The following is a 12,704-nucleotide window of genomic DNA, read 5'->3' as shown; positions in this document are numbered from 1 at the left end:
TTGAAGATATGTTGCTGCCTGCTGGATTTGGAATCATTGATTGTTATTGCTAGAATCATAGATTATGTAATAATGTTAAACTGAAGACCACAACTTACAATAATATATATATCATGCTAATTAACTGCACGTTAAGAGGCAATTAGATCTACACTTATTAAAAGAATATATGCAATCAAACATATAGAATAACAAGGGGATCGTGGGTGCATTAAATTAAGTCTAAGTGACAGAAACAAAACAGAAACACATGATATAAAAAAAGGGATTAATAGTTGAGAAAAATGGAGACTAGAGATGATATGATTATATTACCAAATATGAGGAAGAGAAGTCACGTGAAGGAGTTGAGATCACGTCAGGCACATGTGGTGGACAGTCCTCGCTTATAGGTTTGTTTTCCCAAACTCTCTTCTTCGGTTTCTCCGTTCTCTTTTGTCTTTTACTCTCATTTTATTTCATTTTCAACTTCAGTACTTCACTGATTCTTTAATGTCGTAAATAGTAATTTTAAATTTTTAGTTACAACTATAAGACTGAAAGGATGAACAGAAAGATTTTGAAACATTATTTAGTGATTATGCGCGCTCCGATCTTTTTACAAATCACAATGTGTCGCTCTGATGAATGGAAGTGTGATCTGAAATTAATATGTAGAATTAAATTGGAAAATGACGTTTCTTTGTCGATGGAGAACGCATGGGTTTATTTGCGTGGCACTGGACCAAATAGTAATGTCCTGTATTGGATGCTTACATAAAAACAAAATTGCTGCTGTAAAAAAATGATTTCTGTAACGTAAACATTGGTGTTCACAATTTCTTGTACACCATGCAAGACCAATCTTTGAAAAATAAAACTTCAGTTAAAAATGATTGGTGCTTTTATAAAGTTACAACCACCCAAGCAAAGTTTCAGTTTCTGAATTTGTCTATATGTATATGCATTCAACATGGAATACAATCTAAGGAAACAAAAGCTTGAAGCGTGAATGAAATTTTACCGACGTCAAATTAAAAGTTTCCAATATTTATTTATATAAAAATATGGTTTGGAGTTGTAACACATGAGTGGTAATAGTTGGCATATTTTTAGATATAGTTTACGAGATTTTGCCAGAGCTGTATATCGTTCTCAAACGTGCAATCACCCCTGTAAACCTTTTCATATTTCATATAATTAATTAGTTTTTGGTTACAAAAATAAAAGAAAACCATTACTTTTTGAGCAGTTGATTACTTTAAAGTGTAGCCATTTTCCAAAAGCTCATGATTTTATTGTTAAAGTTAAAGTGCGTTTTATTCTATTTGCTAAATCAGCTGAACAGTTTTTAGCAGATATTAGTAAGAGATTATTGGCTATAGAAAATGTTTATTGATCACCTTTCCACCAAATTACACGATACTTCTTTTTTTAAATCATCGTGTTACGATGCAGACACTTATAATGCTACCAATAATTGTATATGAATTCTGATGAGAAAAAATGGATATCACTAATTCATTGTGATCAGCAGGCAGCAAGCATATGCTTAGGGTAGGGACATTAAAAAAACATGTAGGACTTTTTCACTAGAAATTATTGAAAGGAACTTTCATATAATAAACTCTTTATAAAAATGCATTTAGAAAATATAAATTTGACATATATATATATATATATATATATATATATTCCTTGATTGGATACATGTCTTCCAGCCTTTGTAAACTTTTATATCTGTTATAATTTAGGGGAAATTACCACAAATACCACATTCATAGTACCACTTTTCATGTTTACACTAACCACTTTTACCCTCACTTTTAATGAAGGGTAAAATACAATTATACCCCTAGGGTTGACTAATCTAGACTTAGGGTTTAGAGTTGAGGGGTGGGATAGGGTTTTGGAATGTGAATTTATGATTCTAATAAATATATAAATACTTAAAAAATATATTAAAAATTAAAAAAAATAGTTTCAAACATAATTTTCGTTTTTCAAAAAGAAATTTGAAAAAAAAATTCAAAAAAAAAATTTATAAAAAAGATCGAATTTGAAAAAGTATAATTCGAAAACATAAAAAAAAAATTATTTTTTTTATTTTTTTACTTTTTTTATTTTTTTTTATTTTTTTTATTTTTTTTTTAAATAATAATTTATTATATACATAAATAACAATGGCATAATAGTCTTTTGCCACTTAATGAAGAGTGTATTTTTGAAAATGTCTCATTAGTGGTGGTAAAAATGAAAAGTGGTATCATGAAAGTGGTAAGCATGTAATTTCCCCTATAATTTATACAATGGGAAATAAAAACTATTGAAAAGATATATACTTTCTATCTTTTTCTCAATCAACGTTCTGAGTTAACTTTGTAAGAAACTTTCAAATTGTTGGATATTTTGCCTTTTACAAATTAAAAAACCATCAAGACATAGTATAAATTTAGATAATAATTTATGGCATAATTTTCTTAATATTGGTTGATATTAATTTAATAATCTTTTACCAAAATATAAAACTTTTAAATATAAAATCATAAAACAATGGAAAAATCAAATTGTTTTGTTCGATAATACACGTGAGTCAGGCTGGCTATAATCACCTTTTTTGAATTATAAAGACAATCCTCTCTCTCACTGTCCGGACACTTTCAATATCCTCTCTCTATCTCTCTATCTCCTCCCTTGGATTCTTCAGGTACTCTCTTTCTCTCTCAGTCTCTGGTTTCATCTTTTTCCTTCCTTAGATCTCTCGTACTCTGTTGATAGTTCACTACATACCACAAGTGTGAACCATGTGAATTTTGATCTTTTAACCATCTCAGTCTTCCAACTTCAAGCAAAATTGAACATGCTCAACATTCTTTTAATTACTTTGTAGGAAGACTAGATACGTAGATCTAACGACTAGAACCAATCCCAGAACTTTCTCTCTCCTTGTCCTTTCCACAAGCATATAACTTCATGCCTAGTTGTTTTTGTGTTCAGTAGTCCATTATTTCCATGGAGCCCACACTATAGTCCTTACACATTCATCACTCAAACACACAAGCATGTATAATATATATGAGTATTTTCATATTTTAATTCTTATGGTTTGTTGTACAGTGATGGATCTGAAAATTTCTTTAAGATCCTTTTGTTTACTTACAAGGATTTGTTTTGTTTCGATGCAGTGAGGAGAGGGAATCTCAAGAATGTCTGATCTCCAGGCACCGCTCGTAAGGCCCAAGAGAAAGAAGACATGGGTTGACTACTTCGTCAAGTTCAGATGGATCATCGTCATCTTCGTCGTCCTCCCCATCTCAGCCACGCTCTACTTCCTCATCTACCTCGGAGACATGTGGTCAGAGTCCAAATCCTACGAGAAACGCCGCAAGGAACACGACCAAAATGTCGCCAAAGTCATCAAACGCCTCAAGGAGAGAGACGCGGCCAAGGACGGACTCGTCTGCACCGCGCGCAAGCCGTGGATCGCCGTCGGGATGAGGAACGTCGACTACAAGAGAGCGCGACACTTCGAAGTCGACTTGGGAGAGTTCCGCAACATCTTAGAGATCAACAAGGAGAAGATGATCGCTAGAGTTGAGCCTCTCGTCAACATGGGACAGATCTCCCGCGCTACCGTCCCCATGAACCTCTCTCTCGCTGTCGTCGCTGAGCTTGATGATCTCACCGTTGGTGGACTCATTAACGGTTACGGTATTGAAGGAAGCTCTCACCTCTATGGTCTCTTTGCAGATACCGTCGTGGCTTACGAGATTGTTCTAGCTGGTGGTGAGCTTGTCCGTGCTACAAAGGATAATGAGTACTCTGATCTCTTCTACGCGATCCCTTGGTCGCAAGGAACGTTAGGGCTCCTTGTTGCAGCCGAGATCAAGCTTATACCGGTTAAGGAGTACATGAGACTCACTTACATACCGGTTAAAGGAGATCTTCAAACCTTAGCACAAGGCTATATGGACTCATTCGCGCCCAAAGATGGTGACACGTCGAAGATCCCTGACTTCGTGGAAGGCATGGTTTACAATCCGACGGAAGGTGTGATGATGGTTGGAACATACGCGTCTAAAGAAGAGGCCAAGAAGAAAGGGAACAAGATCAACAACGTGGGGTGGTGGTTCAAGCCGTGGTTCTACCAGCACGCGCAGACCGCGCTGAAGAAGGGAGAGTTTGTTGAGTATATTCCTACTCGTGAGTACTACCACAGGCACACGAGGTGCTTGTATTGGGAAGGGAAGCTGATTCTTCCTTTTGGTGATCAGTTTTGGTTTAGGTTCCTTTTTGGTTGGTTGATGCCTCCGAAGGTCTCTCTTCTTAAGGCCACTCAAGGTGAAGCTATCAGAAACTATTACCATGATATGCATGTGATTCAGGACATGCTTGTTCCTCTTTACAAAGTTGGTGATGCTCTCGAATGGGTCCACCGCGAAATGGAGGTAAAATAAAAGCCTTTGGGCCTAAGCCCGTAATCTTTTAGGCCCAAAACCATAACATTTAATATTAGTTTCGTCACTGGTTGTATTCCTTTTCAGGTGTATCCGATTTGGCTATGCCCACACAAGCTCTACAAGGCACCAATCAAACAACAGATTTACCCTGAGCCAGGTTTTGAGTACGAGAGGAGACAAGGAGACACGGAAGATGCTCAGATGTACACTGATGTTGGAGTGTACTACGCACCGGGTCCTGTCCTAAGAGGTGAAGAGTTTGATGGGTCGGAAGCTGTGCGTAAGATGGAGAAATGGCTGATAGAGAATGGTGGGTTCCAGCCTCAGTACGCGGTGTCTGAGCTTGATGAGAAGAGCTTCTGGAGGATGTTTGATGGTGACTTGTACGAGCATTGCCGCAAGAAGTACAGAGCAGTTGGAACGTTCATGAGTGTTTACTACAAGTCGAAGAAAGGAAGGAAGACTGAGAAAGAAGTTAGGGAAGCAGAGCAAGCTCATCTCGAAACAGCTTATGCTGAGGCAGATTAAGTAATGAAAATGTGGGTTTGAGAGAGGCTTGAGATTATTGTTATGGGTGGTAGTGTTTATTTTGTTTTGCAGTTTGTTTGACTTATGCGTTTCCTATTTTCAGTTTAGTATTGTCTTTGATGATGCTTATTGTTGTTTGGTTCTTGTTTGACTTATGATTTGAATGAATTTTAGATTTGGAGATTTGGATTTGGTTCTGAGACTTTTGGTTTCGAGATAAATAAAGGTTCTCTTGTAGATCATGCCATGACATAAATCATTCTTAATAGTTGGGATTAGAGCTGGAATTTTGACCTGAACCAGATTTTTGGTTTATAGTTCATGTTTTGTTATGAATTCAGTTCAGTTTGGCAATAATTTGGTTAAAAAAATTGGATATCGGTTTGGTTTGATATTCGATTAGTCTGGTTTTCAAATTTATTTAGTTTTAACCAAATTTGAACTAATCAGATAACTGAATTATCCAAGAGTAACCAAAATTTATTTGAATTTGAACTTAGTATTAACGAAATCAAATACTTCGGTTAAATTTGATAAATAATTAAAAATGAAATTGAACAGAAAACCAAACTACCCTAACCAAATTAATTGGACGAACCGAACCGCTGCCTAGTAAGGAATAGATTTATCACTTAATTTGGTTTGGTTAGAGTAAACCAAGTATTTGAACCGAAATGGACCGAGTAGCGTGGGGTTTTAGTATTGTTTTAGGTTATGAATGGTGACCAAGGAACGGCGATAAATAATGCATTCCCTAACGTTCCTAACTGGGCCAAACGCAGATTGTGGCACCACACATCTATTCTCTCAAACAGTTCAACTCTCAGATGTCATGTACATCTGTTGATGTCGCTTCTTTAACCAAAGCTAAATTGGACATTTACTCTGTCTCAATGTACTTCTAAGTTCAAAGTTGATTCTCTAGTAGTCATGGTGCTAGAGATGCTAGATTGATCTCAACACTCTACTTGGTCTCTTATTTTCCAGAATGCAAAGACAAGCTCAGGAGCAGAAACTATAAAGAAACTAGCATTGCATGTGTGTTTATAACAAAAGGCAAACAATCAAGAAGTTCCTACATTGATAACAAAAATAAGGAAAACTATTGGTATCTAATAGTCTGCCTTTCATCAGTTGGACCGTAAAGGGCAACATAAACTCCGAGTCATTCTTCGTTTTCAGCAAAAACCTTATTTTCTTGGAAACCCGGTATTGGTAACCTCCATTAATTTTGTCAGGACTTCGAAGAAAATCAACTATGCCTTCGACAGGGACAGAATACCGCGACAAGAGGTTGGAATTACACCAGAAGGGACAGTGATACGAAATTTCTTGAATACCGTTACAATAGGTCGCAGTACCTCCAAAAGAGACAATAATGCGACACCCTTCACGAGCTAAGAATGTTTTACTCTCATGATTTTATAATACCTCATTCTCAAACCAAAACAAAGGCGCCAAGGTTGCAAAAGAGACTAATTGATTGCTCAGCAATCAAGTGAGGAGAGCCACCGGAGGGGGTCCTCGACAGCACCAAGAACTTCAACAAAGCTAGGACACCGACATGTGTGCCTACCAATGCCGGGAAAATCAAAATAGAACACACGATAATTTCATTAAATTGTACTATATTATATACTATGTTTTAATTCACTTGTAAACAAGAGAGACTAATCGATTGCCCATCAATCGAGTGAGGAGAGCCACCGTAGGGGGTCCTCGACAACACCAAGAACTTCGACAAAGCTAGGACGCCGACATGTGTGCCTACCAATGTCGGGAAAGTCAAAGTAGAACACACGATAATTTCATTAAATTGTACTATATTATATATTATGATTTTATAATATCTCATTCTCAAACCAAAACAGAGGCGCCAAAGTTGCAAGAGAGTAATTGATTGCCCAACAATCGAGTGAGGAGAGCCACCGGAGGGAGTCCTCGACAGCACCAAGAACTTCAACAAAGCTAGAATGCCGACATGTGTGCCTACCAATGTCAGAAAAATCAAAATAGAACACACGATAATTTCATTAAATTGTACTATATTATATACTATGTTTTAATTCACTTGTAAACAAAATATTTTTATTCTGTACTATTTATGAATGTTCTATTTTATTGTTTTGTACATAGAGAACAATATTGTCGGCATCGCTCCCCATCGTTTATCATCTTCCTTAGTAAACTATGTTTCTATTTTATCTTTTGGAGAGTTAAACATCTAATATGTTGGTCGTAGCAAAAAACAAAATTAAAAAAATTGAATTTTATCGAAGATAAGTGTTAACGATAATTAATTGAGCATAGTAGTTATTTATTGATTGTCCATCTTCAACCTTAATTCTTCTGGTCACATGTGTTTTCGTCAACATTATCATTTGTTCTCTGTCACCGGTAACTTGGAAATGGTAAGAGCATAATTGAACAAATTGGCTAATTGGCAAATTCTCCCAATTAAAAATCATATCAATAAAAAATGATTTTGAATTTTGACCAAAAAAAAAAAAAAAAAAATGATTTTGAAATATATCAAAGAGGAAATACATGTGTACATAACTGATAAACATATTTGAATAATAAAAAAGAAAATGATAAGCATATTTGAAAGAAATTATAACTTTTTTTGACAAAGAAGAAAATATAGATATTGTAAAACTAGAGTAGGTTATATATATTATAGGGTTATTTTGGGTTTACCTCCTAAGTTGAATCTATAGGTTCACTTTCTTGATACTAACCAATAAAAAACTGTCATGTGACACTTCCTTTATGAAAAAATATGAAAACGTAAAAATAATATTAATTGCTAAAAAGAAAAAAAATTGACATTGTAAAACTTGGTAAACTCTAAACATTTTAACTCAAATTCTAAACATTAAACTCTAAATCTTAGGATTAACACTAAACCTTAGCTCAAACTCTATACACTAAACTCTAAATCCTAAGCCCTAGGATTAGTCCTAAAACTTAGGATTATCATTAAACCCTAAACAGTGTCGGCAAAACCTTAAACCCTAAAAATCTTAAACTTTAAACTCTAAATCCTAGGATTTAGGGTTAATATTAAGGTTTAGGGTTAACCCCATGGTTTAAGATTAACCCTAGAATATAGGATTAACTCTAGGTTTAGTGTTTAGAGTTTGAGCTATAGGATTTAATGTTAATACTAAGATTTAAGGTTTAGTGTTTAGAATTCAAGTTATAAGGTTCAGGGTTTAGAATTTAGAATTTTGCAATGTCAATTTTTTTACAATTAATTTTTTTTTTCATAAACAAGATATGGTACATGACATATTTTTATTGGTTAGTAACTAAGAATAGCTTATATTTGGCTATGCAATATATATTTTTGAAAATAAATGTACTAGTATATAGAAACATAGTAATGGTTATATTTATAAAAAAAATATTATAGAACAATAGTTCATATAGTAAAACATAATTAAATGACAAATAATTTATGTAATATACCACTTTATTTATTTAATATCCAACCACAATATAGATAACAAACATATATACAACCAATAAAAAATGCCGATCAGTTATGAATGTTATATATTTCTAAAATTAAAAATCCGTTGCATAGATGTACAAGTCGAAATCTAGTTTTTGGTTTAAATTCATGTTTGATGATGAATTTGGTTCAGTTTGGCACACTTTTTAAAATCCATGTTTGGTATGATATCCGATTAGTTCGGTTTTCAAATTTATTTAGTTTTAACCAAATTCCAAACTTACTAAAATTTCAAATAAAAAATAATTGAATTTATTTAGAACTAACCAAAATTAATTTAAACTAAATATTACCAAAAACAAATACTCGTTTAATTTCAATAGAATTATCAGAAACCAAACGACCCCAACCAAATTAACTGGAGGAACCGAACCCGCATGGCAATTACTATTAGGGAATGATTTATCACTTCAATTTGGTTTGGTTAGAGTAAACCGATAATTTGAACCGAATTGGACCGAGTAAGGAGTGGATTGGGTGGGGGGGGGTTTAAGATAAACGAGGGAAGCTGTTCTCTTCCTTCCAAGCATAAAATTAAGGATTCCTCTCCAAAGTGATAAAGGAACGGAACACAGTCCAGCCCTAAAGCGAGTTTTGTCCGTAAGCAATCTCATACCTTAAACCCTTCTTCTCGCTTTTAATTTACACTAGACAATTTGGAAAATTTCGATCATGATTTTGTTCATCGGCTGTAAATTGGAAGTCGAAAGGTGTGACCTTTATCTATATGAAATGACGCATAGAAGGTGTTCGACAAAATGCTTACTACAATCTCTTTAGTTCCTTGAGATTAGTTTTTTTCTAATGCTTCCTGTGAATCTTCCTGTCTTAACACTTCAACATCATATGTTTCTTGCAGGTGTGGTGAAAGACTGATACTTGATTCTTCTCTACTTGTTCCCCCATCATGTGTTAGTATGATAGCTATAGCTTGACCAACTTACATACAAGTGCCTCTTGTGCGGTAAAAATGTCTCTGCTTTGCTCTTCATCTAGTGCAGCTCCCCCTTTCCCACAGACCAAACTGTCAACTCCAAGTTTTCTGAAACCCAAAACACGTTCCTTAACTCTATGTTCTGCCTTCGGCTACCCCAATTCCATCACTGGTATCAAGAAGGACATCAGTTACTTGTTCACAGGACCGCATAAGCTTCCTAGGCTAGCAAAGAGTCAGATACTAGTTAGTCCGGAGTCTTTTACAGAGAACAGCACAGTAGATATTGATTGGGAAGATCAGGAGGACGTGGAGGATACCGGTTCACCATGGGAAGGTTCGGTTATGTACAGGAGAAATGCGTCAGTCACACATGTTGAATACTGCACTACCTTAGAGAGGCTTGGGTTGGGAAAGTTATCCACTGAGGTCTCTAAGAAGAGGGCTTCTTCAATGGGACTTAGAGTGACCAAAGATGTTAAGGATTATCCGGACGGGACACCTGTTCAAGTTTCGGTTGATGTCATAAGGAAGAAGAAGAAGCTGAGACTCGATGGGATTGTCAGGACTGTTATCACACTTGGCTGCAACAGGTAGCTTTCTTATGAGTCTTTACTAGTCTGGTCACTGCATCAACTTTGTTGTTTACTTGTTTTTTCCTTGTGTGTTGAAGATGCGGTGAGGAAGCAGGTGAGAGCATCTTCTCCAACTTCTCGTTGTTACTAACCGAAGAGCCAGTTGAAGAACCGGATGTCATTGATCTAGGATTCACATTCGGTAATGACAAAGCCAATTCCTTTTCTTTGGACGACAGAGAAGAAAATGAGGATGAAGATGATGAGATAGATTGGGAGGATAAGCTCCATTTTCCACCTGAGGTGAAAGAAGTAGATATCTCAAAGCATATAAGAGACTTGGTGCATTTAGAGATCACCATGAACGCTATATGTGATCCTGCGTGTAAAGGAATGTGCTTGAAATGCGGTGCGAATCTGAATAAGAAGAAGTGTGATTGTGGAAGTGAAGAGAAGGATAAAGGATATGGACCTCTTGGGAACCTGAGAAAGCAAATGCAACAGAAAGAGGGTCTTAGAAACTAAACCTCATCACTACTTTTTTTGGATTTGTATCTCTTTCTTTCTCGGTTTACTGTTATAAAACCTCAAACTCAAATGTACCAAAAATTTCATTAGAGAATCTGAAGTGGCTAAAGCTTTAGTTCAAACTCATCATTTCAGAGTGTGAATGTTATACAACACAAGAACAAATGAAATTAATTGCAGAGTTCCAGAACTCTAGTGCTAGATTGGTCTTTGTTGAGTTTGTAAACAAGCATTGATCTCCATATACTTTTTGGCTGATTATGTTTGCTTGATAAGCAACTTACTGTTTATGGTAGCCTCTCTAAGGAACACACAAGGCTCCCTAGTACAGTTGTAGTATTCATCACTTTAACTCTCTGAGAAGACTCAACTGTGTCAAAACTCAAAAGTGCCTGCTCGATACTTGTAAAGCTCAAATGTTTCAATTCATTAGCATACCCCCCAAAAGCAGCCAGTGGTAAAGCTTTCAACGAATCTGGAATTCACAATTTCAGTTACTAATTTGCGCATTACATTTACTCGTCCCAGGTTTTAATGTCTTTCTTTTATTGTATTTGAATATGAACAGCATCAAAATCTTTTGAGAGACTTTGGAGAAACAAAAATTGGTAAAACGAGATTCAAAGATGTAACAGCATCTGCAAAAGCAACTCAGAAATTAACAAAAACTCTTAAGATCCAAATACAACTTGTATTGAAACCAAACTCAATTCATTGCCACAGAAACACAGACCATAAGATCCAATACATAATCATTAGCTTCTTATAAGTAGAGACAATAAATAAAACACGAAAGGAGTAGTAACAACCCAAATCATCTGCTATTGTTGAGAATGGAACCCAAAGTACCCAAAACAGCGAAAGCAAGCAGAGGGCTGACGTCAAGGGTATCAAAGACGGGAGGGATGATGTTCCTGAAGAGATTGAGATACGGATCACAAAGATCCCTGATGGCAGACAGAGGCTGGCGATCCCAAGGGATGTTGGGGAACCAACTCAGCAAAACTCTAACCATCAACACACCGCTGTAGATATCCAGCCACTTGGACAAACCAGCCGCCACAACCGTCAACGGAGTGTTGAGATAACCCGCAGGACGGTCACGGGCCGCCGCGAAGAAGAGCGGACCGGAGACTCGGATGGAAGCTTGAATATGAGGGGATAGGGTTACGACGGCGGTGGAGAGTTTGTGGATAAGGGATTTGGTTACGAGTCCGGCGAGAATCGCGAGGGTCGTGATTGATTTGGTTGAGTCGGAGAAGGGAAACTGAGGAGAGGGTTTAGCGGGGGAGAGGGTTGGAGATGCGGAGGCGGAGGCGGCGATGGTTTTAGGGTTTTTGAGGGAGAGGTTGAAGGAAGGTTTGTAGGGGAAGGAGAGACGGAGAGGAGGAGGATTGCAGATTGGAGGGAACCTGTGAACTGAAGAAGAGCCAAGGGAGAGGATGTTGGTGGTGGTGGTGGTCGAAGACGCCGCCATTTTTGTTTGTTGCTCGGAGAAACAAAACTTGCGGCTCGTATTATAAAATGAATCAATTGGAAGGAGTTTTCTTTTATCACTAAAATTCTTTTGGTTTATAAGAAGTTGAACCAATAAATGAAATTGACTAAATTACCCTTACAATATTGATAAGCTTGTTTGATATCCATAAAATCTGCTGATTATGTTAGCTTAGATATGCTTGTCTAAATTACCCCTCCCCAAGGAACACACAATGCACTAGTACACTTGTAGTTTACATCTCTTAGAGCATGAGCATTAAAAGTTTATGAGAGAAGTTTTCACATATCCAAAAAAAAATATATTATAATAATAAAAGCTGGTGAATTCGTCTCGCTGGAGTGCCTCCGGATGAACCCGAATCATCACTGTTTTGTAGGCTCCACGCTACGTGGCGGTCCGCTATTAGTCCACATATATATTTTTTAAATCAAATGAAAAAAATAAAAATAAAAATTAATAAACAATTGAAGGTGTGAACCCCTTCCCCCTTCATTGATGCGCATGCTCTTAACTCTCTGACAAGACTCAACTGTGTCAATAGAGACTGCTCAATGCTTTGTGTTGAGCTTATTAGTACACACAATGCACTCGTACCTATGTAGTATTCACCGCCTAACTCTCTCAACTGTGTCCAAAAGTGACTGGTCAATGCTTGTGTGGCTTTCACTTCATAATAGAA

At 36.4% G+C, this 12,704-nt stretch overlaps 3 protein-coding genes across 4 annotated transcripts; 2 read left to right on the top strand and 1 right to left on the bottom strand.

Moving 5' to 3' along the window:
• Positions 1 to 2,530: 2,530 nt before the first annotated feature.
• Positions 2,531 to 5,150, top strand: LOC106380474 (delta(24)-sterol reductase). 2 transcript variants are annotated; one of them, XM_013820241.3, is made up of 3 exons: positions 2,531 to 2,686; positions 3,165 to 4,427; positions 4,524 to 5,150. In XM_013820241.3, the coding sequence occupies exons 2-3, from the start codon at positions 3,186 to 3,188 to the stop codon at positions 4,965 to 4,967; spliced, it is 1,686 nt and encodes a 561-aa protein (XP_013675695.2). In that variant the 5' UTR covers positions 2,531 to 2,686; positions 3,165 to 3,185; the 3' UTR covers positions 4,968 to 5,150. The 2 variants fall into 2 exon arrangements, with proteins under 2 accessions (XP_013675695.2, XP_013675696.2); XM_013820242.3 differs by lacking the exon at positions 2,531 to 2,686 and adding an exon at positions 2,701 to 3,043.
• A 3,804-nt stretch (positions 5,151 to 8,954) lies between these two features.
• Positions 8,955 to 10,653, top strand: LOC106380471 (large ribosomal RNA subunit accumulation protein YCED homolog 1, chloroplastic-like). Its single transcript, XM_013820238.3, has 3 exons — positions 8,955 to 9,087; positions 9,347 to 10,014; positions 10,095 to 10,653. The coding sequence occupies exons 2-3, from the start codon at positions 9,458 to 9,460 to the stop codon at positions 10,519 to 10,521; spliced, it is 984 nt and encodes a 327-aa protein (XP_013675692.1). The 5' UTR covers positions 8,955 to 9,087; positions 9,347 to 9,457; the 3' UTR covers positions 10,522 to 10,653.
• A 510-nt stretch (positions 10,654 to 11,163) lies between these two features.
• Positions 11,164 to 12,083, bottom strand: LOC125599266 (ylmG homolog protein 1-2, chloroplastic-like). The gene has a single exon (XM_048772688.1). It carries the CDS (start codon positions 11,999 to 12,001, stop codon positions 11,339 to 11,341), a length of 663 nt encoding a protein of 220 aa, XP_048628645.1. The 5' UTR covers positions 12,002 to 12,083; the 3' UTR covers positions 11,164 to 11,338.
• Between the last annotated feature and the right edge of the window lie 621 nt (positions 12,084 to 12,704).

Source organism: Brassica napus, unplaced genomic scaffold, assembly GCF_020379485.1.
Source record: "Brassica napus cultivar Da-Ae unplaced genomic scaffold, Da-Ae ScsIHWf_1826;HRSCAF=2462, whole genome shotgun sequence".
Lineage (NCBI taxonomy): Eukaryota > Viridiplantae > Streptophyta > Magnoliopsida > Brassicales > Brassicaceae > Brassica > Brassica napus.
Note: the sequence above shows the minus strand (reverse complement) of the source record. Positions and strands in the feature narration are given on the sequence as shown.

Excerpts from the sequence above, each read along its gene's own strand:
- LOC125599266 (XM_048772688.1), bottom strand. The coding sequence starts at position 12,001 with ATGGCGGCGTCTTCGACCACCACCACCACCAACATCCTCTCCCTTGGC.
- LOC106380474 (XM_013820241.3), top strand. The coding sequence starts at position 3,186 with ATGTCTGATCTCCAGGCACCGCTCGTAAGGCCCAAGAGAAAGAAGACA. Across the intron at positions 4,428-4,523 it reads GGGTCCACCGCGAAATGGAG|GTGTATCCGATTTGGCTATG; the intron begins GTAAAATAAAAG and ends ATTCCTTTTCAG.
- LOC106380471 (XM_013820238.3), top strand. The coding sequence starts at position 9,458 with ATGTCTCTGCTTTGCTCTTCATCTAGTGCAGCTCCCCCTTTCCCACAG. Across the intron at positions 10,015-10,094 it reads ATCACACTTGGCTGCAACAG|ATGCGGTGAGGAAGCAGGTG; the intron begins GTAGCTTTCTTA and ends TGTGTGTTGAAG.